Genomic DNA, 26,378 nt, shown 5'->3' with positions numbered 1-26,378 from the left:
TCCATAAGCCAACCTGAAACTACTGTCAGAACCCACTGGGTAGAGAAGTGTCTCCTTAAAATGTTTAAATGTATTTCCTCATAGTTTCTACTTGTGCTCATCTGTTTCACTCATCACTTTTTCAATGCCAAAGACAAATTAATGCTTGATGCAGAGACTCATCTTTAAGCTTTGAATTGCATTTTAATTCTTCGACTGTGCTACCTTATCCTCCTAACTTGGCATCCCCTGCAAATTTAACAAGTGAATTATGCCACAATTCAGAGTCTAGCAACAAATTAGGAAGAAAAGTAATTTAGGGAGCTGGACTAGCAACACATCACACAAATAAAACACTTACTTCTTTGTACAGCATCCATTCAAATCACACACTTCCTGTCATGCCCGACATCCCTCCCTAGAGGGCGCTCCACTACTCCCGTTATTGTTTCTGTGATTAAGCTTCCCAGGTGTATCTTTTTAGGTTTATTATTTAAAGACTAGCTCCTCCAGTCCTCGGGGCTCATCATTAGGGTAAGGATGTCGCGAGGCCCGCTTGGCACCAGGAAACCCTACGTCCGTCTCCTGAGGGCATAGGCCTCATCCCCGACACCTCCCGCTTCCTGAGCCCGGGGTCTGGAGGATCTCGCCCCGTCACCCTTGGACCTCCATGTTTTGTCTCTCCGTGTGTTCCCCTCTCCCGGGGATTTTAACCTTGTCACGTCCCAGGATGGATTTCTTGCTGATGGACTCTCGGACTGTGCTTTGACCTGCCCTTGGACCCGTTTGGATTTGGATGCCGTTCTTTGTCTTCCCTGTTCACTGTCTCACGGATTGTCACTATTATTCTGTGCCCTATTAAACCCCTGTGTGTTCCCTTTTAACACGCCTCCTATTTTCTCCAGCTCTTACCGCATCGCACAGGGTCTACTACAAGATCTGACACGGATCTCAGTCCGTGTTCGTGACACTTCCCCAACTGCCTTCTACATTAATCACTTCCTAGGATACATTACGATGATCTTCTTTAGTCCTAAAATCTTCCATAAACACGTGAAGCCTCTCAGGCTAGAACTGATAAGGGCAGCTTTCCCTGCCTTCTTGACTGGCAGGACAAGAGCTCTTTGAGTGCAGGGGTAATATCCATGATTGGAGCAACTGTTGTCAGTGTCTTCTAGAGGTTTCTTGATTTCACTTGATAATTGCACCAGGTCCTGTAGGCTCTATTTTGGGGGAGGGGGGCATGGAATAGCAGTGAGGCTTTCATTGGCACTTTTATTTGACTCAGAAGACAGAAGAAACTTCCACTGCTCTCCTCCAAGGACCAGGTCATACATGATCCTCTTTAGTTTTAATGACTTCCACAAAGAAGCAAAGCCTCTCTGGCTAGAACTGCTTGGGACAGCTGTCACCCTTCTTTAGAGGCACTAGAAGAAGCTTCAGGTGTCAAAGTGTTGCCTCAGTGTCACCTGAATGAGATCTCATTTCCTTTATTAGATTGAGGGAAAAAAAAGCATGCAACACCATCTAGGATTTCCAGGCTATTTTGTTTGGCTCTATACTCCTCCCAGGACCAGGCCATATACTGTAGGCTGCTCAGACCTGGCCCTCTGGACTCGGCCATCTTTACACATAACTCAAAGGATTCCTCGGTCAGAGGACACATGCCTTGCCAAACCAGCTGCCCTTAGAGCCCACCACCTCCTGCCAAAGGGGTTACAGGTGTAGTGGCGAAGCTTATTAAAGTACAGGAATTAAGTTATCTGCTCCCTTGCCAGTCCCTCTCTCCTTCATCTCAGTGGTGCTTGATACAGAGAGGCCATTCCATTTGGTTCACAATTAAGGTGTTTTTCTAGCTGATAGAGTGTCCTGATAAGGAACAACTCCCAATTCCTGAGATTCTCCAGCAACCTTAACAAATGGAATCTCTGGCGCCTTAATGTCTGGGAGATTCCAAGGGAGTCTTATTCAAAGTTGTTTACAACTCTAAGGTCAGAGGGCATGGTTACTCATCATCAGCCAATCAGGAACTGGTAGGGCAGGTTAACCCCACGTGGGTCTCTGATGCCCATGAAACTCTCAACCAATGAACGACCTGCATTTCCTCCAGGTAAAACAGACAACACAGAGCGCCTGTAGAACAGTTCCCAGGAGCAGGACATTCTCGCAGCGCGCCTGCTGGACATTCAGACTCAGGGCTCCTCCTGAACATCCTCAGACTCAGCTCGGACCACCACGTAATGGCCAGTGTGTCCGAGTGCAGGACTTTTCTTTGTTCTAAGAGTCGAGAACGGAGGTTGCCAGCGCGTAACCAAGGCATTCTGAGCTACAGAAGGTCATTCTTGCCTTCTGCCATAAGACTGTACAACTCATCCACTGTGTGTCTGGGCAGGGGCAACATTGACATTGACCTGTTTTTGGACTAAACATTAAACTCTCTGCTTAAATCTGTTTTTTTTTTCTGTTTACAACTGTTTTTTGTGCAATATATGCTAGGGACTTGTTCAATATATTTTTATATTTATAATGTGCAATACAGCATTTTGTGTACTGTTCCGTTTTTTGTATATTCTGTACTATGAGCAACTTTTGTTAGTGCACACTGACTGTACTGAATGTATTGTATGTATTGTATTATTGTATTATTTCGTTACACTGTGCTGTGTTGACTGTGCTAAACTGCTGCTTCACTGCAATTTCCCACACGGGATCAATAAAGTATCTATCTATCTAATATTGGGAAGTTTCTAAGGTGAAAACTTTATCACATGGGGCTCAAAAGAAAGGAGAGGATTAAGTGTGACTTCCAGATTTCTGCCTCTACCTGATGCCTTCATGGAGAAGCCATCCACCATTACTGTGAAGCTCCCCAAAGTGTTCCCAGCTGACATTTGCTGCAAACCAGTTAAATTTCCATTTTGTCACTATTTAGTTTCAAGGAATTTGATGTCAGCAAGAGTTTCATGTTACACAGTCAAGAGATAAGTGATGAAGGTGAAAGATCAGAGGGGGAAGAGGTATTAATGTAAATCTGCAAAATGTATTTTCTGCAAAACAATGAATCTGAAGACCATATTTGCGTATGATCTGAGTGAGAAGGGGCATATAGATAATGAAGAGCAATAGGCCCAAGACTGAACCGTGAGGCACACCGCGATTGACTGGGGCCATGAGAAACAAAATACTGCCTGCCAGTCAAACGTAAGAGAAAGCAATTAAAAACAGTACAGCTGATAGACAAGAATGTCTGCAAGCATTTGAGCAAGATTTGAGCACAAAGGGCCACTAATATCAAGGTACATAAGAATACTGAGAACCCCTGAGTCAGATGCAGCCAGTAAATCATTCACAACCCTGACAAGATGATGTACAGTAGCAGTGTTGTAGTATTTACTTATCACTAATCCTCTCCCACATCAAATTAATTGAGAAAACAAGACAAGACTTGGAATATTTCAAACTAGGGCCCAGATATTTTCTTCTGAGTGTTCAGAAAAATTACATTTTTAATCTGGGAGATGAAATGTGAAAAAACATATCTGAGGACAAAAAACAAGAGTAACAAAATATTCAGATTTGCAATTAAACTAGTTGTCTCATTAGCTAATTTAGTTATTGTTTGCATCAAGCAATTACAGAGTTTTTTGTGTGCCAGCTGTCCCTGTGACTACCCCTGACCTGCACTACTGGAGGATGTCCCTGCTGATATTAGTACTAATCCAGCTCATGACTATCTGAAGCACTGGGCTTCAATTTCAGTTTTTGTCTCCATGATTCCTACACCCTGAGGATTATATAATTAATGATGTCTTCTGTAATTGATACTTAAATAATTCAATCAGCAGCTCGTTATGGTTCACAATTTAACACCTGGTTAGACAGGTGTGTGTAGGAGCTGAAGCCCAGCAGTCTTGAGTATATAAAGGCCACTGCTGGGGCTTATATGATATATAAGGTTTGTGAGATCAATCAGCAACATGGAAGGGACAGGCTGTGTGTTGTGTTTGCTTGTGGGATTCTTTCTAGGTAAGGCTTGACTTTTACTGTTTAATTAAAAGCAGTAGGGAAAGGGTAGGTAGAGATACATGTAGGTTTGGATATAGTGTTTTAATTAGAAGGAGCAGCACAAGGGCAGATTGAGGAGTAATAACTGCATGCTGCTGGCATACATGGATTTCAGTATAGCTGGTTGGGTCTTGAGTATAGATGTTGCCTACAAATACCTGGAGTGGTATTTGTAAAACATCCAAGTCATGGATTAAAGTGTGCTTTTGAAGTTCTGTAAAACTGTTGATATGCTGTGCATTGACCTCTGTTCATTTGTGGTTTTTACTGATGCAAACAAGCCCTGTTGGCTTGTTTCTTCTGTTCTGTATGTTTTGATTGACCCTGTAGTAGGATCATGAGCATCTGCCATGTTGCTTTAACCCCAGGCTGCTTCACTTGCTCTTGCTGGTGGTCACTGACCAGTGGTGTCCTCTCCTCCCCAGTGTCTGTGGCTGAAGCCCTGCAGTGTTGGGCTGTGCCTGGCAGTCTGAAGCAGATAGATGCTGGTGCTGGAAGAGTGTGTGGAGTTGACAATGCAGACAACCTGGTCATCTACCAGGGCAACAGCTGGGTCTCCCTGGCCATGAAGGGGAAACATGTGAGTGTGGGGCCAGCAGGGCTCTGGAGTGTGAGTGTCGCCAGCCTTGTGTTCAAGTGGCTGCGGGGAAGGTGGATCCCAGTGCGACCAGGTGAGGCTACAGCTGATCCATATGGGTTAGAAATGGTAGCTTTCAAGTTTATCCATGGATAGTGGCTGCTTTCAGCCAGAACGTTTCCTTCACTCCTCAAGTGTTCATGACCAATACTAAGGAATGAGCACTGCACTGTCCCCTGCTGACAACAGCTGTTCTTGCTGTCCTCTGCAGGCTCCCTCATCCAGATTGATGCTGGTGGAGACAAGTTTGTGGTTGGTGTCAATGCTGCCAATTCCATCTTCTGCCTGAACAGTGGGCCTGTGCTGCAGTATGCTGGCCAGGGCAACATCCCCTGGATTCCTGTTGTGGGCTCCCTCAAGTACTATTCCTGTGGGCCTTTTGGCTGCTGGGGAGTGAACAGGCTGGATCAGATCTTTGTCAAGCTGGATGTGAGTGGGGATTCCTGCAGAGGCTCTGACAAGTGGTACCCCATTCAGGGCTCCCTGTCCCTGGTGGAGGTGGGCTCAGATGGCAGTGTGTATGGGGTGAACAGGAATGGAGTGGTCTTCAAGAGGTGAGCTGGGGGAGGAGATGACACATGTGGGTGCATGAATGACTGTCCTAACTTGGCTGCTCTAACCCAGTGCCTTTTCCTGCAGGGTTGGTATTGATGCCTGTAACCCCTTTGGGAGGAGGTGGTGGGCTCTAAGGGCAGCTGGTGTGGCCAGGCATGTGTCCTATGACCGAGGAATCCTCTGGATTGTGTGCAAAGATGGCCGAGTCCAGAGGTGCCAGGTCTGAGCAGCCTGTGTGATCTGGCCCTGAGTGGAAAATGACGGACATAACTAGGCTGCATGGTGGCTTCTGAGTGGAATTTGGCACTAATGCTTGTCTCTGGTTTTTCTCTGTGTGGCAATAAAATGCCTGAAAACCTATGTTCTACTGGGGTGTTTAATTGTGTAATGAACTTGACACCAGTCCTCTTGATTTCATGAGGGAGACTACCTGGGATGTCACATTAAGCGTTAATATCCACACCTGTGAGCCCTCTATTCACATGGTCCTTTGCCTGTAATAAGTTGCTATTGGGGAAACATACATCTAGTCTCTTTCCACAGTGGCTTAGTCCCAGTTTTGTGCATTAATGGATGAATTAAAATGCTACCATATTTCTTGGAGCATCACTGATCGGCCTCTTCCACTGGCCCTAAATAGGGATATAAGCTGAGGTTGTGACTGGGGTCCTCAAGGAATTTCACTCTTAAACAAACCACCCCAGTGTTGCTTAACAAAGCATCTTTCTCGGGTTTGGGGAGGTTGAATCTGTTTGTTTCCATAATGTCAGCACAAAGCACTTGGTCTTAACTTTCTATTGTATCCCTAACCATGTTGACTGGGTGCTTTTTATTTTTTTTACAGCTGAGTTTGTCTTCATGGTTGAATCCTCCAGTGAGGTTCAGCTCAAATTCGGCTGTAATAGTGCCATATAAATACTTACAACATGTTACAAAAATAATACCCATTAGTACCTTCCTGAGCAACTTTACAGAAAGTTGTTACTATTTGAAAAAGTGATTCATTATTGCATATAGTTCATTCAATTGTGATCTGAGGTAATGTTCTCATTTTTTGTCTGTTTCCATTGTTGTGTGATCAGGGTTTTTCCATTTTTCTTTCATGGAGTAACTTCTAACTAAAGTAGTAGGTTGAGTATGTAACAATTGCTACTAGAATGTCATTGAGACTTTTGACAAAACATGATACCACCTGCAACAAGACGGATGGATGCATGCAGTACTTTGGATAACACTTTGTGCGCAGAAGTGTTTCTTGTTCTCTATTTTAAATGCACTTGCCTATAGTTTCCATAGAGGAAGATGAAGGTCATATGGTTGACTTGTTGCCCTCTAGGATTTTCAATTCTTAAATTGGGGCCCCTGAACAGTGCAGGACAATCACTTGAACCTGAGAATGTATCTGGTCACTCTTCAGTTTGGGCTGATTCAGAGCAAAATCTTTGTTGTAACAGACGGCACATTTGAAATGAAGCATTACTAGTGGTACAGTTTTTATATAGCATCTCCTGATTTAAATGTTACTTAACTATATATCCTAACATTTGCTTTATAATTTTTCCCACATTATCTTATCTCGTTCTAGTCCTACCCGTCTGTGCTCAGCTTTCTGACCACTAGGTGGCACTGCTGCTTGGTTGACTGGATAGACTGCTGTGAGATTCTTTTTTCAAGTTTTTTTAAAAAGCTTTATTTTTAATGTGAAACAAAACAGACAATAGATTAAAAATCCTCAAATTTGCTGCTGCCTTTTTAACAGTTTTCTTGTTAAGTCAAAATTTGTGACAGCCATAATCACACAATTAATGGTTGTATAAAACAATCAGGGATATTTAACAAAGCTCTGTTTTTAAAAATATTGAGGAAAAGGGCCCCAGATCTCATGGAATGGTTCTGGATTGCTTGTGCTATAGAAGCAATTTTGTTCCTTTTCCTTCCTACAAAAAGGTGCCCTGGAAGACACTATTCTGTACAGTTGTTGAACACATTCCATTCTGAAGCACAGGTGAGCTGTGTCTTGGGCAAAGTTTAGTTTAGTTTCTGCCATAAGCCCTCAGATGGAGGAGGTGGATAGAAATGCCCAAGTTACAACACCCAGCTCTACTTGGGAGCCTCGTTGACTAACTCCTGAGTAACAGGGCTCTATGCAGCTGATGTTTGGGGAAAAAAAATGCTCCTTTGCTACTTGGAACTGGAATTGAATGAACTGTCTTTATGACAACTGTTGTTAAGTAGGTTTCTTTAATGGTCTTCATCCTCCCTCTGCCTAATTTATTCAGACTGAGACTGGTGAGGTTTCATCTGTAGATGAGGCTGCAGTAACATGGAGAATGGGAGATGGATGTCTTTATTAATGATCAATTTTTTGGATGCTCCCCTTGCCCTAACACCTGTCATTTATCTTTCTTTCATCTGAGTTTTAATGCATGTAACCCTTTTGTCAGGATGTGTTGGACTATGAGGACAGCTGTTCTAGCCATGACCTATGTCATGACCTTTGACCTATGCCATATGATAGAGAAATCATTTGGATCTACTTGTTCTGAATCCAGAGGTCCAAGAACTGACCGCTTTAAACTCTTGAAGTACTGGGATCTAGCCCTGAACACAAAGTGGAAACAAACACTTGGTCTTGATCAAAGAGAGTTATAGAAACTACATGGCCAGCAGCCATGTCACCCTACAAGTCAGCTGAGAGCCTACTGAAGCCTAGCAGGTGTGAGCCTGGTCAGTACTTGGATGGGAGACTCCTGGGAAAAACAACAGTTGCTGCTGGAAGAGGTATTATTAGGGCCAGCAGGGGGTGCTCACCCTGCGGTCTGTGTGGGTCCTAATGCCCCAGTATAGGGACGGGGACACTATACTGTAAAAAGGTGACATCCTTCGGATGAGATGTAAAACCGAGGTCCTGACTCTCTGTGGTCATTAAAAATCCCAGGGTGTTTCTCAAAAAGAGTAGGGGTGTTACCCTGCTGTCCTGGCTAAATTTCCCCCTGGCCCTTATAAATCATGACCTCCTAATAATCCCCATCTCTGAACTGGCTTCATCTTTCTGCTCTCCTCCCCACTGAGAGCTGGTGTGTGGGGAGCGGACTGGCGCATCATCCAGGTGGGGCTGCACACTGGTGGTGGAGGGGATCCCCATTACCTGTAAAGCGCTTTGAGTGGAGTGTCCAGAAAAGCACTATATACGTGTAAGAGATGATGATTATTATTAAAACAGTGATAAATTCAGGAGAACACTTATTTTCCACAACCTTAGACCTGTAATAGTGGGAAGTGACTTCTGAAACAGGTTACAGAATACAGGACTGAGTTTGTCAAGGGAGAGACACCAGTGGGCCCAATTCCAGTGTTAAAAATGGCCTCTGCTGGTTCTCTACTCTCAAACTGAGTTCACGAGGAATGACAGCAGCCGAAAGGTTGGGAGAAATTAGAATCGTTTATTGGGAGGCAAAGACTTGGCTGAACCCGCTTGGCTGAGGGCCAACCTCCCGCCCGTTGGACAGAGAGGATAGGACCCCCATGCGACCAGTTGGGCAGCTGCAAAGGTGGAGAGGGGGTGGAGGAGGGATGCAGAAAATGAACAAAGGAGAAGAGAGGGTGATGTTTGGTATATATGGAGACCGGTTGCTTACGTCGGAATTAGTGGGGAATTGCAGCAGCTGTGTCGAATGAGCTCAGCTGTCTTCATTCCTCCCGAACTTCCATCAAAACTCCATTAAAACAATAATTCAGTTCATTGAGGTGAGGTGTGTGGCTCAAGCAATCTGTTACTATGGGAGACCTGGCCAGTCCTGGATTTGATCCCACATCATGCCTCCTGTGCACTGTTTCCATTCACCAATTTCTCCACCTGGGATTTCTAATCTCTTTGAGCCTGTTTCCCTTCTTCCTGTATCTTCCTTTCAATCGCTTTCTCCCATAATCTATCATTTTCTTTAAATGTCTGCACCCAGGGCTTACTTTTAATAAATCATAGCCTGTTTAAGTGGAATCACATTTTCAACACAGAAGTTTATGTAGGAGGTTATAACATCTACCTGCTCATGAATATCCTCACAGTCAGACACCAAACAACAAACATGAGTACCATTGGTAGCAAACACACAAACACAGGGGGAGAAATTCTGGAAACCACTTAGACAAGCCAGGTTGCCTTTCAAAAATGGGAGCAAACTGGTCCCATAGAGAAAATCCACATGGAAAACATGCAAGCTCCACACAGCTGGAATTCAACCCCAAGAACTGTGAGGTAGCAGTCCTAAAATGCCCCATTGATCACTCGTAATGTGGGAGCTTTAAAAGCTATCATTCATCCCATCCTGAATCGAGTAACTTGTGGTTTCACAGATGACTGATCCTCTTCCTGGAAGATTTCAAATCAGGCCCCAGACAGTTTCCTCTGAGTGTTGGGAAAATGTCATCTTTAATCTGACAGATGAAACATGAAATGAAAAGAATATCTGAGGACAAAGACAGCAAAGGTTTTAAACAAGAGTAAGCAAATATTTAGCTTTGTAATACATTTTAGTCCTAGGCTCTGCAAAAAAGTCCTGATACACCTCATTATCTTGAGCTTGAGGATGAGTTCTGTGGAAAGAATACAATTAATGATGTCTTCTGTAATTAAAACTTGATTCAATCAGCAGCTCATTATGGTCCAATTTAACACCTGGTTAGACAGGTGTGTGTAGGAGCTGAAGCCCAGCAGTCTTGACTATATAAAGGCCACTGCTGGGGCTAATAGTATATATGAGGTTTGTGAGATCACTCATCAACATGGAAGGTAGAAGCTGTGTGTTTGCTTGTGGGATGCTTTCTAGGTAAGGTTTGGGTTTGCTGCCTAAATGAAAAGCTGCAGGGCAAGGGTGGATTGCTAATATTTATGGTTTCAGTGTAGCTCATTGGCTCTTGAATGTAGATGTTGCCTAAAAATAGACTGTACCTGGAGAGCTATTTGTATTAAATCCATGACTTGAATGTGTCCATGTGCTATGGAAGTTCTGCAAAACCTTGTTTGTACTCCCCTATGTGTAATGACCTTTTCTTTGTAAATGGGGGTTGCTGATGCATTGATGCACTGTTGGCTTGTTTCTCCTGTCCTGTATCTTAATTAGGCCCTCAGTGTTGGGTGGGGGGGAGGTTAATGATCCTATGTTGCCTTAAGCCCAGGCTGCTTCACCTGATCTTGCTGGTGCTCATTGACCCAGTGGTGTCCTCTCCTCCCCAGTGTCTGTGGCTGAAGCCCTGCAGTGTTGGGCTGTGCCTGGCAGTCTGAAGCAGATAGATGCTGGTGCTGGAAGGGTGTGTGGAGTTGACAATGCAGACAACCTGGTCATCTACCAGGGCAACAGCTGGGTCTCTCTGGCCATGAAGGGGAAACATGTGAGTGTGGGGCCAGCAGGGCTCTGGAGTGGGAGTGTCGCCAGCCTTGTGTTCAAGTGGCTTCGGGGAAGGTGGATCCAAGTGCAGCCAGGTGAGACTACAGCTGATCTATAGGGGTTGGAAATGGTAGCTTTCAGGGTCTCTCCATGAATCCATCTGGCTCTGCCAGGCCACCTGTCAATGAGTGTTCTGGCTGAAGGCAGCTATTTCACTCCCTAGTTATGGAGGGATGAGCACTGCACTGCCCCCTCCTGAGAACAGCTGTATTCCTTGCTCTCCTCTGCAGGCTCCCTCATCCAGATTGATGCTGGTGGAGAAACGTTTGTGGTTGGTGTCAATGCTGCCAATTCTATCTGGTAATTGAACAGCGGGCCTGTGCTGCAGTATGCTGGCCAGGGCAACATCCCCTGGATTCCTGTTGTGGGCTCCCTCAAGTACTATTCCTGTGGGCCTTTTGGCTGCTGGGGAGTGAACAGGTTGGACCAGATCTTTGTCAAGCTGGATGTGAGTGGGGATTCCTGCAAAGGCTCCGACAGGTGGTACCCCGTTTAGGGCTCCCTGTCCCTGGTGGAGGTGGGCTCAGATGGCAGTGTGTATGGGGTGAACAGGAATGGAGTGGTCTTCAAGAGGTGAGCTGGGGGAGGGGATAACGCACATGGGTGCGTGAATGACTGTTCTAATTCTAGGCTGCTCTAACCCTGTTTCTTTTCCTGCAGGCTTGGTATTGATGCCTGTAACCCCTTTGGCGGGAGGTGGTGGGCTCTAAGGGCAGCTGGTGTGGCCAGGCATGTGTCCTATGACCGAGGAATCCTCTGGGTTGTGTGCAAAGATGGCCGAGTCCAGAGGTGCCAGGTCTGAGCGGCCTGTATGTCCTGGTCTTGGGAGGCGTATACAGCCAAATAAAATGGCCTGGAAATTCTAGTTTGTGTTGCATGCTTTCTTTTTCCCCTCAATCTAAAAGCTGAATGAGGTCTCATTCGGGTGACACTGAGGCAACACTTCTTTGACACTAGAATTTCTTTTCTAGAACCTCTAAAGAAGGGTGATGGCTGTCCTAAGGAGTACTAGCCAGAGAAGTTTTGCTTCTTTGGGGAAGTCTTTAGAACAAATACTTGGTGGTGTATTAAGCTTTCAGACAGATGTGGATAAAGGTTGCCATAATAAACCAAGTTACAGCTGGAAGGTAATCGTGCCTGGAATGAGAACTATTTGACAAATACAAGGCTGTATGAAGATGCGACTGCTTGACTTGGGTGGAGTTGTTACTTCCTTTTTGCCAGTAGTTGTGAATTCAGGTGCAATTCACCTATTGTTTGCAGCTGATACCAGTTTTAGGAGGATTAGGTAGCACACTGGAAGTTTCAAGTGAAATTCTGAACTTCAAGACTGTCTCTGCAACAACCATTAGTCTAGTAGGCAGTGAGAAAGTCAAAGCAGGATGCTACAAGGAAATACGTTTAAAGGGCTGTGACAGTCTTGACCTAACTGGCTGTGTTGTTCCTGCACTGGCACCTTCAAGAAATAGTTGTTCAGTTATCTACTCATGAGTTCAGCTCAATATGGTAGAAGCTCCCTTGCAAGCAATTATAGCTGAAAGACTCTGTAGTAATGGTGCACATGTCTACAGAAGGATCTGCACTTCATTCTGATGCTATTCCAGTGTGGCTTTAGCCTGAAAATATTTCTCTACTACATTCCTGGGTTTTGCTTCATTCATTTTTCCCTCATGTTTGACAACACACCCAGTGCTTGCTGAGCAGCAATGAGAAGCAGAACAGTGACAATACTGTCTCCACCATGCCTCACGGCAGGACTGGGGGGATGTGCCGTTTGTACAGCATGTTTACACCAAAATGTTCCAATTGTGTTTCAGAAATGTTTTATCATGAAATAAAATCAGCTGTGTGGAGAATAAGGGTAGTGGTAAAAATATGGAGGAGTTCAGTTGTTCAGAGCTTTAAAAGTCCATAAGATCTCATTTTGAATAATAGTTTACACTTAAATAGCACTTTTCTGGACACTCAAAGTGCTTTACAGGTAATGGGGACTCCCCTCCACCACCACCAATATGCAACATCCACCTGGCTGATGACTTCTATGCATGATTTTATGGGCAATGTATAGATGTAAGCGTAGGAGTAATATGTTGCCCTGCTCTGGTGTGGGATAGAAGTCCTAGCTTCAGAAATTCGCACATATTACAACTTACTGAAAAGAATGAGGGGACCCATAGGGCACAGAGCTGCAGAAACACTCATGAGACATTTATAGAAATTGTCTAATTTCTTGGCAATTTCTATAAATGTGTAATGCTGAGTGCTCAGTTCATTCATCGATAACATCAAGATCTGGTTTCTGCAGCTCTGTGCTCTGTGCTCTGTGCCCTCATCTTCCTCTCAGTAAGTTGGCTATTTCAGGGGACTTTAATCATGTCTCTATTTCTACCACATTGCCTACTTTCCACCAGTTTATTAAGTGCCTGACCAGAGAAAACAAATGATATGCCAATGTTAAGGGCGCATGTAGCTCCACTGCCCTTCCCCCCTTGGCAGATCAGATCACAACCTTGTCCTGCTTACACCACGATACAAGCCTATCGTCTAGCGCCAACCTGCAACCATGAGGACTTTGAGGAGATGGTCTCAGGAGGCTGTGGAGGTTCTACGTGGTGGTCTGGAGGCTACCGACTGGGATGTGCTGTGACAGCCACATGGGGACGACTTGGACAACATGGTGGACTGTGTCACTGACTACATTAACTTCTGCGTGGACAACACCATCCCCACCAAAGAAGTACACTGCTTTCCCAATAACAAACTGGATCTCCAGCGACCTGAAGGCTCTTCTGAATGACAAGAAGAGAGCCTTTAGGAGGGGGGGATAAGGAAGAGGTCAAGCGTGTACAGAGGGAACTAAAGCAGAAGTTTAGAGAGAACAAAGAGGAAGGAAGAGGACAAGCTGCTAAGGAATAGGGTGAGGGATGTATGGAGCAGCATGAGAGAGATCACTGGCTTCAAACAGGCTGGGGGTGCAACAGAGGGGAACCTGGAGATGGCCATCGAGCTGAACCACTTCTTTAACAGGTTTGATTCAGGGCCCTCTGTGGCTCACCACGCATCCCCCTTCAACCACACGCTCCCTAAGCCCTCACAACCGCCACTCTCCAACACCTCCACCATTAACACCTGCAGCACTGACAGCACCATCCCCCAGGCCAGGCTGACCATCACGGCTGACCAAGTAAAGAGGGAGTTGAAGAGGCTTCACCAGGGTAAGGCCACAGGACCAGATGACGTCTGTCCCAGAGTTTTGAGGGCTTGTGCGGATCAGCTGAGCGGAGTGCTCCAGCGCCGGTTCAACCTGAGCCTGCGGTGCAGAGAGTCCCTGTGCTCTGAAAAACATCATGCCTGGTCCCGGTACCAAAGAAAGGGTGCCCCTCTGTCCTCAATGACTACAGACCAGTAGCGCTGACTTCTCTCGTCATGAAGACACTGGAGAGGCTGGTCTTGTCCCGCCTGAGACCCCTGGTCAGTTCATCACTGGACACCCTACAGTTCGCCTACCAGCCCAATGTTGGTGTGGAAGATGCAATCATCTACCTGCTGCAAAGGGCCTACTCACACCTGGACAAGTCTGGCAGCACTGTGAGGATTACGTTTTTCGACTTCAACACTATCCAGCCCCTACTGCTAGGAAGGAAGCTGGAGGAGACAGAAGTGGGTGCCTCCATGATCTCATGGATCACTGACTATCTGAGAGGCAGACCACAGTTTGTGAGACTTCAGAACTGTGTGTCTGAACAGGTAGTGAGTAACACAGGAGCTCCTTAGGGGACAGTTCTTTCTCTTCATCCTCTGTACTTTATACGGACTTTAAATACAACTCAAAGTCGTGCCACCTGCAGAAGTTCTCAGACAACTCTGCAATTGTGGGATGTATCAAGGGTGGGCAGGAAGAAGAGTACAGAGGACTGGTCAGCATCTTTGTGGAGTGGTGTGGGTAGAACCACCTGCAATTGAACGTGGCAAAGACAAAGGAACTGGTGATAGATTTCAGGAGGAAGAGGGTCAAACCTACTCCTGTCTACATCCTTTGAAGTGGCGTGGAGATGGTGGACTCATACAAGTACCTGGGAGAGTACATCGACGATAGACTGGAATGGTCTAAGAACATCGAGGCCATCTACAAGAAGGGTCAGAGCCGACTTTACTTCTTGAGGAGGCTCAGGTCCTTCAATGTGTGTAGTAAGATACTTCATATATTCTATCAGTTGGTTGTAGTAAGCACCATTTTCAATGCAGTGTTGTGCTGGTGCTCTTGGATTAGAGCAGGGGATGCTAACAGACTGAACAAGCTCATCAAAAGAGCAAGCTCTGTCACTGGGTCTGATCTGGACCCCATGAAGGTAGTGGCTGAGAGGAGAATGGTGTCCAAATTAATGGCCATCATGGACAATGTCTCCCATCCCCTCTATAATATGCTTGTGAGAATGAAGAGCACATTCAGCAATAGGCTGATCCAACCACAGTGCGACAGGGAGCTCTACAGAAGGTCATTCTTGCCTTCTGCCATAAGACTATACAACTCATCCACTGTGTGTCTGGGCAGGGGCAACATTGACATTGACCTGTTTTTGGACTAAACATTAAACTCTCTGCTTAAATCTGTTTTTTTTTCTGTTTACAACTGTTTTTTGTGCAATATATGCTAGGGACTTGTTCAATATATTTTTATATTTATAATGTGCAATACAGCATTTTGTGTACTGTTCCATTTTTTGTATATTCTGTACTATGAGCAACTTTTGTTAGTGCACACTGACTGTACTGAATGTATTGTATGTATTGTATTGTTGTATTATTTTGTTACACTGTGCTGTGTTGACTGTGCTAAACTGCTGTTTCACTGCAATTTCCCACACGGGATCAATAAAGTATCTATCTATCTAATATTGGGAAGTTTCTAAGGTGAAAACTTTATCACATGGGGCTCAAAGGAAAGGAGAGGATTAAGTGTGACTTCCAGATTTCTGCCTCTACCTGATGCCTTCATGGAGAAGCCATCCACCATTACTGTGAAGCTCCCCAAAGTGTTCCCAGCTGACATTTTCTGCAAACCAGTTACATTTCTGTTTTGTCACTATTTAGTTTCAAGGAATTTGATGTAAGCAAGAGCTTCATGTTACACAGTCAAGAGATAAGCGATGAAGGTGAAAGATCAGAGGGGGAAGAGGTATTAATCTAAATCTGCAAAATGTATCTTCTGCATAACAATGAATATGAAAACCATATTTGCATATGATCTGAGTGAGAAGGGAGATATAGATAATGAAGAGCAATGGGCCCAAGACTGAACCCTGAGGCACACCGCGATTGACTGGGGCCATGAGGGATTTATGAGGATCATGAGAAACAAAATGCTGCCTGCAAGTCAAATGTAATAGGAACCAGTTAAAAACAGTACAGCTGATAGCCAAGAATTCCTGCAAGTATTTGAGCACAAAAGGCCACTAATATCAAGGTGCATAAGAATACTGAGAGCCCCTGAGTCAGATGCAGACAGCAAATCATTCACAACCCTGACAAGATGATGGAGCAGTGTTGTAGTGGTTACTTATCACTAATCCTCTCCCACATCAAATTAATTGAGAAAACAAGACAAGACTTGGAATATTTCAATCTAGGGCCCAGATATTTTCTTCTGAGTGTTCAGAAAAATTACATTTTTAATCTGGGAGATGAAATGTGAAAAAACATATCTGAGGACAAAAAACAAGAGTAACAAAATATTCAGATTTGCAATTAAACTAGTTGTCATATTAGCTAATTTAGTTATTGTTTGCATCAAGCAATTACAGAGTTTTTTGTGTGCCAGCTGTCCCTGTGACTACCCCTGACCTGCACTACTGGAGGATGTCCCTGCTGATATTAGTACTAATCCAGCTCATGACTATCTGAAGCACTGGGCTTCAATTTCAGTTTTTGTCTCCATGATTCCTACACCCTGAGGATTATATAATTAATGATGTCTTCTGTAATTGATACTTAAATGATTCAATCAGCAGCTCGTTATGGTTCACAATTTAACACCTGGTTAGACAGGTGAGTGTAGGAGCTGAAGCCCAGCAGTCTTGAGTATATAAAGGCCACTGGGGGGGCTTATACTATACATGAGGTTTGTGAGATCACTTGTTAATATGGAAGGGACAGGCTGTGTGTTGTGTTTGCTTGTGGGATTCTTTCTAGGTAAGGCTTGGCTTTTACTGCTTTAATTAAAAGCAGTAGGGAAAGTATAGATAGAGATACATGTAGGTTTGGATATAGTGCTTTGATTAGAAGGAGCAGCATAGGGGCAGATTGAGGAGCAATAACTGCATGCTGCTGGCATACCTGGATTTCAGTATAGCTGGTTGGGTCTTGAGTATAGATGTTGCCTAAAATACCTGGAGTGCTATTTATAAAACATCCAAGTCATGGATTAAAGTGTGCTTTTGAAGTTCTGTAAAACCGTGTTGACATGCTGTGCATTGACCTCTGTTCATTTGTGGTTTTTACAGAGTCAAACAAGCCCTGTTGGCTTGTTTCTTCTGTCCTGTATGTTTTGATCCCATAGTAGGATCATGAGCATCTGACATGCTGCTTCACTTGATCTTTCTGTTGCTCATTGACCAAGTGGTGTCCTCTCCTCCCCAGTGTCTGTGGCTGAAGCCCTGCAGTGTCGGGCTGTGCCTGGCAGTCTGAAGCAGATAGATGCTGGTGCTGGAAGGGTGTGTGGAGTCGACAATGCAGACAACCTGGTCAGCTACCAGGGCAACAGCTGGGTCTCTCTGGCCATGAAGGGGAAACATGTGAGTGTGGGGCAGGCAGGGCTCTGGAGTGTGAGTGTCGCCAGCCTTGTGTTCAAGTGGCTTCGGGGAAGGTGGATCCAAGTACAACCAGGTGAGGCTGCAGCTGATCTATATGGGTTAGAAATGATAGCTTTCATGTTTATCCATGGATAGTGGCTGCTTTCAGCCAGAACATCTTTCACTCCTCAAGTGTTCATGACCAATACTAAGGAATGAGCACTGCACTGCCCCCTGCTGACAACAGCTATTCTTGCTGTCCTCTGCAGGCTCCCTCATCCAGATTGATGCTGGTGGAGACAAGTTTGTGGTTGGTGTCAATGCTGCCAATTCCATCTTCTGCCTGAACAGCGGGCCTGTGCTGCAGTATGCTGGCCAGGGCAACATCCCCTGGATTCCTGTTGTGGGCTCCCTCAAGTACTATTCCTGTGGGCCTTTTGGCTGCTGGGGAGTGAACAGGTTGGACCAGATCTTTGTCAAGCTGGATGTGAGTGGGGATTCCTGCAAAGGCTCTGACAAGTGGTACCCCATTCAGGGCTCCCTGTCCCTGGTGGAGGTGGGCTCAGATGGCAGTGTGTATGGGGTGGACAGGAATGGAGTGGTCTTCAAGAGGTGAGCTGGGGGAGGGGATAACACATGTGGGTGCATGAATGACTGTCCTAATTCTATGCTGCTCTAACCTTGTTCCTTTTCCTGCAGGGTTGGTATTGATGCCTGTAACCCCTTTGGCAGGAGGTGGTGGGCTCTAAGGGCAGCTGGTGTGGCGAGGCATGTGTCCTATGACCGAGGAATCCTCTGGATTGTGTGCAAAGATGGCCGGGTCCAGAGGTGCCAGGTCTGAGCACCCTGTGTGGTCTGGTCCTGAGTTTAAAGGGACAGACATGACTAGTTTGCATGGTGGCTTCTGAGTAGAATTTAGTGCTAATGCCTGTCTTTGGTTTTTCTCTGTGTGGCAATAAAATGCCTGAAAAACCATGTTCTACTGTGGTGTCTAATTGTGTAATGAACTTAACACCAGTCCTCCTGATTTCATGAGGAAGACTACTGTACCTGGGATGTCACATTAAATGTTAATAGCAACTTATTACAGATATTAAGAAACATACAACATCTAGTCTCTTTGCACAATGGTTTAGTCCTGGTTTTGTGCATTAATGGATTAGCTAAAATGCTACCATGTTTCTTGGGGAGCATCACTGATCGGTGTTTTCCAGTGGCCCTAAACAGGGATGTAAGTTGAGGCTGTGACTGGGGTCCTCAAGGCCTTTCACTTTCTTAAACCTAAACCACCCCAGTGTTGCTTAACAAAGCACCTTTTGGTGGGGGGGGGTTGAATCTGTTTGTTTCCATAATGTCAGTGCAAAGCACTTGCTCTTAACTTTCTATTACATCCCTAACCATGTTGACGGGGTGCTTTCAGTTTTTTTTTACACAACTGAGTTCATCTTCATGGTTGAATCCTCACCTGAGGTTTAGCTCAAGTTCAGGTGTAATACTTCATTGCTGTAACTAGTTGGGTGGGAGGTGGCTTGGTGAACTTGTACAATTTAAAATGCAGTCCATGCCATATAAATACCTACAACATGTTACAAAAATAATACCCATTAGTACCTTCCTGAGCAACTTTACAGAAAGTTGTATCTATTTGAAATAGTGATTCATTATTGCATACAGTTCATTCAATTGTGATCTGAGGTAATGTTCTCATTTTTTGTCTGTTTCCATTGTTGTGTGATCAGGGTTTATCCATTTTTCTTTCATGGAGTAACTTCTAACTAAAGTAGTAGGTTGAGTATGTAACAATTGCTACTAGAATGTCATTGAGACTTTTTTTGACAAAACATGATACCAACTGCAACAAGACGGATGGATGCATGCAGTACTTTGGATAACACTTTGTGCGCAGAAGTGTTTCTTGTTCTCTATTTTAAATGCACTTGCCTATAGTTTCCATAGAGGAAGATGAAGGTCATATGGTTGACTTGTTGCCCTTTAGAATTTTCAATACTTAAATTGGGGCCCCTGAGCAGTGCAGGACAATTACTCGAACCTGAGAATGTATCTGGTCACTCTTTACAGTTTGGGCTGATTCCAGAGCAAAATCTTTGTTGTAACAGACAGCACATTTGAAATGAAGCATTACTAGTGGTACAGTCTTTATATAGCATCTCCTGATTTAAATGTTACACTTAACTATATATCCTAACATCATTTGCTTTATAATTTTTCCCACATTATCCCTCATCTCGTTCTAGTCCTACCCATCTGTGCTCAGCTTTCTGACCACTAGGTGGCACTGCTGCTTGGCTGACTGGCCTCTTGATAGACTTATCAGGGATCTTCAAAAAAGCTTTGATATTTTTAATGAGAAACATGAAAAACAGACAATAGATTAAAAATCCTCAAATTTGCTGCTGACTTTTTAACAGTTTTCTTGTTAAGTCAAAATTTAAGCCATAATCCCACAATTAATAGTTGTATAAAACTAGCAGGGATATTTAACAAAGCTGTTTTTAAATATATTGAGGAAAAGGGCCCCAGATCTCATGGAATGGCTCCAGATTGCTTGTGCTATAGAAGCAATTTTGATCAGTCACAATTATTCCAAACGGCAGTGCTGATGGTTAATGTGAACATTGTCTCTGAACAACCAGAGAGTGCTAATTCAGGGTCTGGGGTGTATTCTTCCCAAACACCTTTGAGTACCACTGAAATATTTCTACCCAAAGTTTATAGAACTTGGGGCAGAGCCTTCAGAAGATCTGTACCTGTCACATAAAGGAGAAACGGATATATCTTCAATTTAATTTGAGATTTTAGTCAAATTAGTTTTAAAATAATGCAGTCGACCTACGATCTGTTGCAATATCTGGTGTCTAACATTATGAGAGCACCAGTGGATATTGTTCTAACCCTCGTTAGTTCCTGACATCAGGTGTCCTTCAGGTGTTTAACAGACAGCTCTGTGTGTCTAGAAAAGCAGGAAACAAACTGTGATATTAGTTGTCTAGAGATGTGAGGTCATTACACAAGATTGTAGAACAGATCAGCTCTTGTAAATTGATCATAGAACAGCTCAGATTCTCAATTTGAGAACATGCTTTGAGCACAATTGCACTTTACAATGTTCCCACACCTTACAAAGATGGTGGAATTATCCGTTTACAAACCCATTGAACTGCTATCTTTTCCACTTTGCCACAAGATTGTAGAACAGATCAGCTCTTGCAAATTGATCATAGAACAGCTCAGATTTTCACATTGAGAACATCTTGCTTAACAATGTTTCTGACCTGTAAATAAAAAAGCATGTTTGTGAGAGGTCAACACTGTGGGATATTCTGCCTGAACCTCAGCAGTGAGCTAGTGAAGTCATCTGCTGATCCCATTTGAGAGCTGGTCCACAGTTCTACTGGACTGATGTCAGGAGAAAAGGTCTTGTCTCATCCCAGCAGCTCCCCAAATAAGCTCACAAATATAGAATTGACTGTGGCTTTGAACTGCATATAGAACTAATGGTGGCTTACAATGAGCTGAACAGCTGTACAAGTCACTGACCAAGTCACTAAAAGGAAATATCTTGGGTAAATAATACTACAATTTTTATTTTTTAATAAATATTTTGCTTTCTTGTTCAATGTTAATAGACAACAATATGTGAAAACGTTACTACAGTACAAAACAAAATACAAATCTGGGGGAATTTCAAGCTTTTCAAGAATGATGAACAGCAATGGCGCTTTGTGGCCAAGAAGAGTGTCAAATCTCTGTGTCCTTTGTGCGACTGCTCTTACTGAAAGAGTGCAATGTTAAAAGCTTTTGCATGCTTAAAGTATAGAAAGTGTCTGTGTATGTTGATTTTCTCTTTTGCAATACTTTAAATGGGATTATTATATGGTATTTTAGCCTATAAAATAACTTGACCTACAGTATATATATCCAACGATGTATATGTGCATGTATAAGACTCTTGTTAAACACATTGTGCGAAAGAATTAATTGATATTGATACTCTCCATGGTTACGCAAACAAAAGGTGGTGTCAGAGGTTATATCAGTTTGAATGGAAAGAGCCTCTCTGGAGTATGTGTCAGTAAGACACTGTGTTCAAGCAGCAGCCAGGTAAGACTACAGCAGACGTGTATCATTCAGCTGGTGAGCATAAAGCATGTTAGATGAGTGACACCTGCAGGAAAAGGAAACCTGTTTGCAAGAGGGTATTTTTTTTTCCTACAAAAAGGCACCTTGGAAGACATACTATTCTGTACAGTTGTTGAACACATTCCATTCTGAAGCACAGGTGAGCTGTGTATTGGGCCGAGTGTAGTTTAGTTTAGTTTAGTTTTAGTGCCATAAACCCTCAGACGGAGGAGGTGCATAGAAATGTCCAAGTTACAACACCCAGCTCTACTTGGGAGCCTCGTTGATTTTCCTAACAGGGCTCTATGCAGCTGATGTTTGGGAAAAAATGCTCCTTTGCTACTTGGAACTGGAATTGAATGAACTGAGTCTTTATGACATCTGTTGTTAAGTAGGATTCTTTAATGATCTTCATCCTCCCTCTGCCTAATTAATTCAGACTGAGACTGGTGAGGTGTCTGCTGTAGATGAGGCTGCAGTAACATGGGGGATGGGAGATGGGTGTGTCTTTATTAATTATCAATTTTTTTATGCTCCCCTTGCCCTAAATTCACTGTGCAAGGGGTGGTCATGACATTCAGTGATTATATTGGCCTTCTGCACTGTTTGTTTATTATGGATATCTGAGAGATGTAGCTGTTGTGCACCATTCATTTTGTTGCCTCCCTCACTATCCTGTTCATTGTGATTTTATTGCATGTATTCAGATCACCACAACAGGCTGCCACAGGGGATGAAAAAACACAGCGAAAGAATCAAGAAAAATCCTACAAAATGAGTTCACTCCACTCATACACAGTAAGAGTCATGGCAAGCCAGTGACGATGCCTGAAGCAAAGGGGTGAGACCCTGGACAGGGTGAAATCACAAGGCCAACCCATAGGCATGTTTTGTGAGTTAATTTGAGGAGTGTGAGGTTCGTATCTATCACCCTCCCAGGACTGAACAATCCTCAGATTTGAATCCTATTGCAACCCAAAGGAACTGGGGGAATGAATCAATTCACTCTCACACACCGTTGCCATCTCCACAACCTCAGTAGAAAGCTGTACTAGTAGAAGACCAGGCTGTCACTGCAAATAGTTCAACGCCTTGTGAAATGCATGCCATCCATCTTAAGCTATCCCTGCTGTGCCCGAAGGTCCAAGACAATTCACTGCTCATATTTTGGCTAGTATTAATCGCTGAACAGCAGAGCACATAAGAGGAAAATATCATCAAGACAAGCATCTGGTTCAAAGGCTCAGGCCACACGACAACATGGCAGATGTCCATCTCACTGCGTGGTGCAGCTCTGTCTTTGTCGAGTCTTTGCGCTCGTGCCAGCCTGTGTCCCCTGCAGTTATTGGGCTTTTGGGATTTGCAGGTCCAGGGGTTTCTTTCAAGGTTTCCAATTGTTTAAATGGATCAGATGATTAGTTAGCCGCTGTGTGCTCCTTCTTCTAGCTAACTCTTTCAGCTAAAAATCATCTAGCTAATTCAATTATTCTTTCCTGACATTGATTTAATGAATCGGTCTCTGGGAGTGCGTATTGATTTAGGTTTCAATCATAGTCACTGACTGTCATCAATCAGTTCTATATCCTGCTGATGATCTGGAGCCCTGTGTCCTCTGGATTTGGGATTTTTCAGTGGAGCTCCTAATTACTTGAGGCCAATCGATCCATGTACTTGAACTCTTCGTATGACTTTTTACCTGTGTCTGTGTTCAGACTGTGGTTCCAAAAAGATTCTTTTTTTCAAATGTTTTGAAGTGAAATGTTCAAAAAGGCCTCCTGCTGCAGTTGATTAGAAATGTATGTGTCAAACAAAATAACTCCACACATTCGCTTGGCAACTTACTGCATACTGCATATATTACTGCATATAAGCACTGACTGTGCTTTATTTTTGATTAAATAGCTCTTATGAGGTGACCAGTTAATGCTAATGAAAAACAGGTAGGAATAAAATAGTATCACTTTTATACACACATATTCTGTACCCTTTGTATATACTGCAGTGTAAGTCACCTCAGGTCAACACATCTGCTGAGCAAATAAATGGTAATAGCAATATTTCCACAAAAAAGTTACTGTATTCTGCAATTTCTTGCTGTTCACAAACTCGAATAAGGATAACCACAATTTATTAAACTAAGGGTTAATAGCAATTACTAATCTCATTCAACTACAGATCTATTAGTTCAGGAGGAATGAAATTCAGAAGACAGAAGGGACCCCAAACAACAGAGGCCTCCTTGGGCATCGGAGAGCAAATCTGATCTCATCTCTTTAAAGAACCACGGCTGTAAATGCTGCAAAACAGAGCCACATTGGTCCAGACAAGCCAACAAACTGAACTGAAACGGAATCAGAAGGAAAATGAACAATTTACCCAGCTGTTCAGGAGCTGGACTGGGTGCCCCTGTTGTAAACCTATTTTTGAGGGTGACCCTATTACACTGATGTTTCATCCAATCCTGAGGGATTTTGGAAGCTCCAGGTATAGTTACAGACCAGGACTGGGCACTGCTGAGACCTGAAATAGGGGTTAAGGGCACACTGATCAGATGAAAGGTTAAAAAAAGTAAGGTAACTAAGACTTTAGATGGGATGAAAACAGAAAACTGAAGAGCAGATCTCCATGATAGTAGCCTAGTTGCATATTTACGAGCTAGACTGAGAAACAGCATGTTTAAGCTTGCCTTCAAGTGCCATTACTGCATATTATCATCATTAATATATAACAAAAATAGCTAACAATCACAGTATTGCACAAATAATGATTATTAAGGGCTTAGTTGCAGTAAAGGCCTACTTACACTGAAGTCAACAGAACCAAGAGTGGAGGCTCCAGATATGGACAAACCTGAAGGTAACAGCCCTGCATGGGCTGGAAAGCTCTGTACTAATGGGTTACATCATTAATGAGGTTCCAATTAACTAACACCTGTGGTGTTCACTTAGTCCACTTTAGAGCTGATTAAACAGGTGTGCTTCGGAATAAAGTATTGGCTTTCGGCTGCCAGAAAGGTCTTTGGGAGAAGATTGTTGATGTTAGGGTTCTTACAGAGAAACAAAAGAATGAGGGACAGGGTTGTTTTTCTGGTGTTTGTGGGTTTCAGCCTGGGTAAGAGTGAGGTTTTATGTTTCACTGGGTGCAAAAAAAGAAGTAAGATGTATATTTACAGAAACTGAATTTGGGTTCATTTTGAAGGATGATAGTTTGTGGGCTTTGGCTGGATAACAAGTTTAGTATGTTCTCATGAAAGTTATTTTCAGTTTCTATGCCAGGTTTAAGGGAACTTCTTTGCTGTTAGTACTTGCAACTTCTGGAATTCCTTGTATAGTACCCTTCTTATTCCTTTGTGAAGGTCCTTTTTTGTTCTCTTAAGTTGGTTAGGGAGCCATATCCCTTAATTGAGCTGAAACACTATTTAGTTTTTCCAAAACCTAAAAAACGTTTCTCAGCTCCATGTTAGATGTTCCATCAGTCTCCCTGCCACACGGTGCAGCACTCCTCCCACTGTTGGATGTTGATTTTCTTGCACCAGTGAAGTAATTCTCTTGTCCTGTATGTCTTAATTTAGCATTTGACACCATTGAGAGCTTAATGATCTTATGTTGCCTTAAGCCCAGGCTGCTTCCATGTGATCATTGACCCAGTGGTGTCCTCTCCTCCCCAGTGTCTGTAGCTGAAGCCCTGCAGTGTCGGGCTGTGCCTGGCAGTCTGAAGCAGATAGATGCTGGTGCTGGAAGGGTGTGTGGAGTCGACAATGCAGACAACCTGGTTATCTATCGGGGCAACAGCTGGGTCTCTCTGGCAATGAAGGGTAAACATGTGAGTGTGGGGCCAGCAGGACTCTGGAGTGTGAGTCTTGCAAGCCTTGTGTTCAAGTGGCTTCAGGGAAGGTGGATCCAAGTGCAACCAGGTAAGATTAGATCTACATTTGCAGAATGTGTATGGACTTGAGTGCATTCTGTAAAGGTTCCCCAAATGCACTCACTGAAATTCCTGCTGCTTTGCCTTTGTGTGTAACATGAAGGTATTGAAGGTATAAGAAGCCTGAGATGGGGTTTAATTTCAACAACCAAATCTCCCATTTTTCTGATAGGACCTTGTCCCTCAGCTTCTATGGCTGCAGTATAGCTCAACTCATGGGTTTCTCTACTGTTGCAGATCGGCTGGTGCAGGTGGATGCTGGTGGAGACGTGTTTGTGGCAGGGGTTAATCCAGCACACTCCATCTACTGCTTGAATGGCAGGCCTGAGCTGCCCCACGCAGGCCAGTCTACAGCCCCTTGGCTCCAAGTCCCAGGCCTGCTCAAGTACTACTCCTGTGGACCTTTTGGTTGCTGGGGAGTGAACAGTGCAGGAAGAATCCAAGTCAAGCTGGGTATAAGGGAGCAAAACTGCAAGGGCTCTGACAGGTGGTACCCCATTCAGGGCTCCCTGTCCATGGTGGAGGTGGGCACAGACGGCAGCGTGTATGGGGTGAACAGGAATGGAGTGGTCTTTAACAGGTGGGAATGCCTTCCGTCTGGAAGGGGATTTTTAATCCATGAAGGGGGGATGTTCTGAGTGGATCTGCAGCTCCTAACCCCCACCTCTCTTGCAGGGTTGGTGTCAATGCCTGTAATCCTTTTGGAAGACAGTGGAAGCCCTTGAAGGGGGTTTGTTTAAGCCAGCATGTATCGTATGACAATGATGTCGTCTGGGTCGTCTGTAAAAATGGAAGTATCCAGACATGCAAAGTCTAGGGGGCCATCTTGACTCCTATCTTCTGGAA

The 26,378-nt window shown here is 44.0% G+C and overlaps 4 protein-coding genes across 4 annotated transcripts; all 4 read left to right on the top strand.

Annotated features, from left to right (window-relative positions):
* The first annotated feature begins 3,935 nt into the window (after positions 1 to 3,935).
* On the top strand, positions 3,936 to 5,462 carry LOC148815392 (fish-egg lectin-like). Its single transcript, XM_088905701.1, has 4 exons — positions 3,936 to 4,005; positions 4,470 to 4,715; positions 4,893 to 5,235; positions 5,321 to 5,462. The coding sequence occupies exons 1-4, from the start codon at positions 3,957 to 3,959 to the stop codon at positions 5,460 to 5,462; spliced, it is 780 nt and encodes a 259-aa protein (XP_088761827.1). The 5' UTR covers positions 3,936 to 3,956.
* Positions 5,463 to 10,018: 4,556 nt separating this feature from the next.
* On the top strand, positions 10,019 to 14,454 carry LOC148815391 (fish-egg lectin-like). Its single transcript, XM_088905094.1, has 8 exons — positions 10,019 to 10,025; positions 10,470 to 10,715; positions 10,911 to 10,951; positions 11,009 to 11,128; positions 11,177 to 11,253; positions 11,341 to 11,476; positions 14,179 to 14,340; positions 14,428 to 14,454. Exons 1-8 carry the CDS (start codon positions 10,019 to 10,021, stop codon positions 14,452 to 14,454), a joined length of 816 nt encoding a protein of 271 aa, XP_088761220.1.
* A 2,339-nt stretch (positions 14,455 to 16,793) lies between these two features.
* LOC148815390 (fish-egg lectin-like) lies at positions 16,794 to 18,309 on the top strand. Its single transcript, XM_088905698.1, has 4 exons — positions 16,794 to 16,869; positions 17,317 to 17,562; positions 17,738 to 18,080; positions 18,168 to 18,309. The coding sequence occupies exons 1-4, from the start codon at positions 16,794 to 16,796 to the stop codon at positions 18,307 to 18,309; spliced, it is 807 nt and encodes a 268-aa protein (XP_088761824.1).
* Positions 18,310 to 24,448: 6,139 nt separating this feature from the next.
* On the top strand, positions 24,449 to 26,349 carry LOC148815389 (fish-egg lectin-like). Its single transcript, XM_088905093.1, has 4 exons — positions 24,449 to 24,464; positions 25,276 to 25,521; positions 25,770 to 26,112; positions 26,208 to 26,349. Exons 1-4 carry the CDS (start codon positions 24,449 to 24,451, stop codon positions 26,347 to 26,349), a joined length of 747 nt encoding a protein of 248 aa, XP_088761219.1.
* The last annotated feature ends 29 nt before the right edge of the window (positions 26,350 to 26,378 follow it).

The sequence above is a fragment of the Atractosteus spatula genome, chromosome 25 (assembly GCF_055471065.1).
Source record: "Atractosteus spatula isolate fAtrSpa1 chromosome 25, fAtrSpa1.hap1, whole genome shotgun sequence".
Classification (NCBI taxonomy): Eukaryota; Metazoa; Chordata; class Actinopteri; order Semionotiformes; family Lepisosteidae; genus Atractosteus; species Atractosteus spatula.
This window is presented reverse-complemented; position numbering and strand designations above follow the sequence as displayed.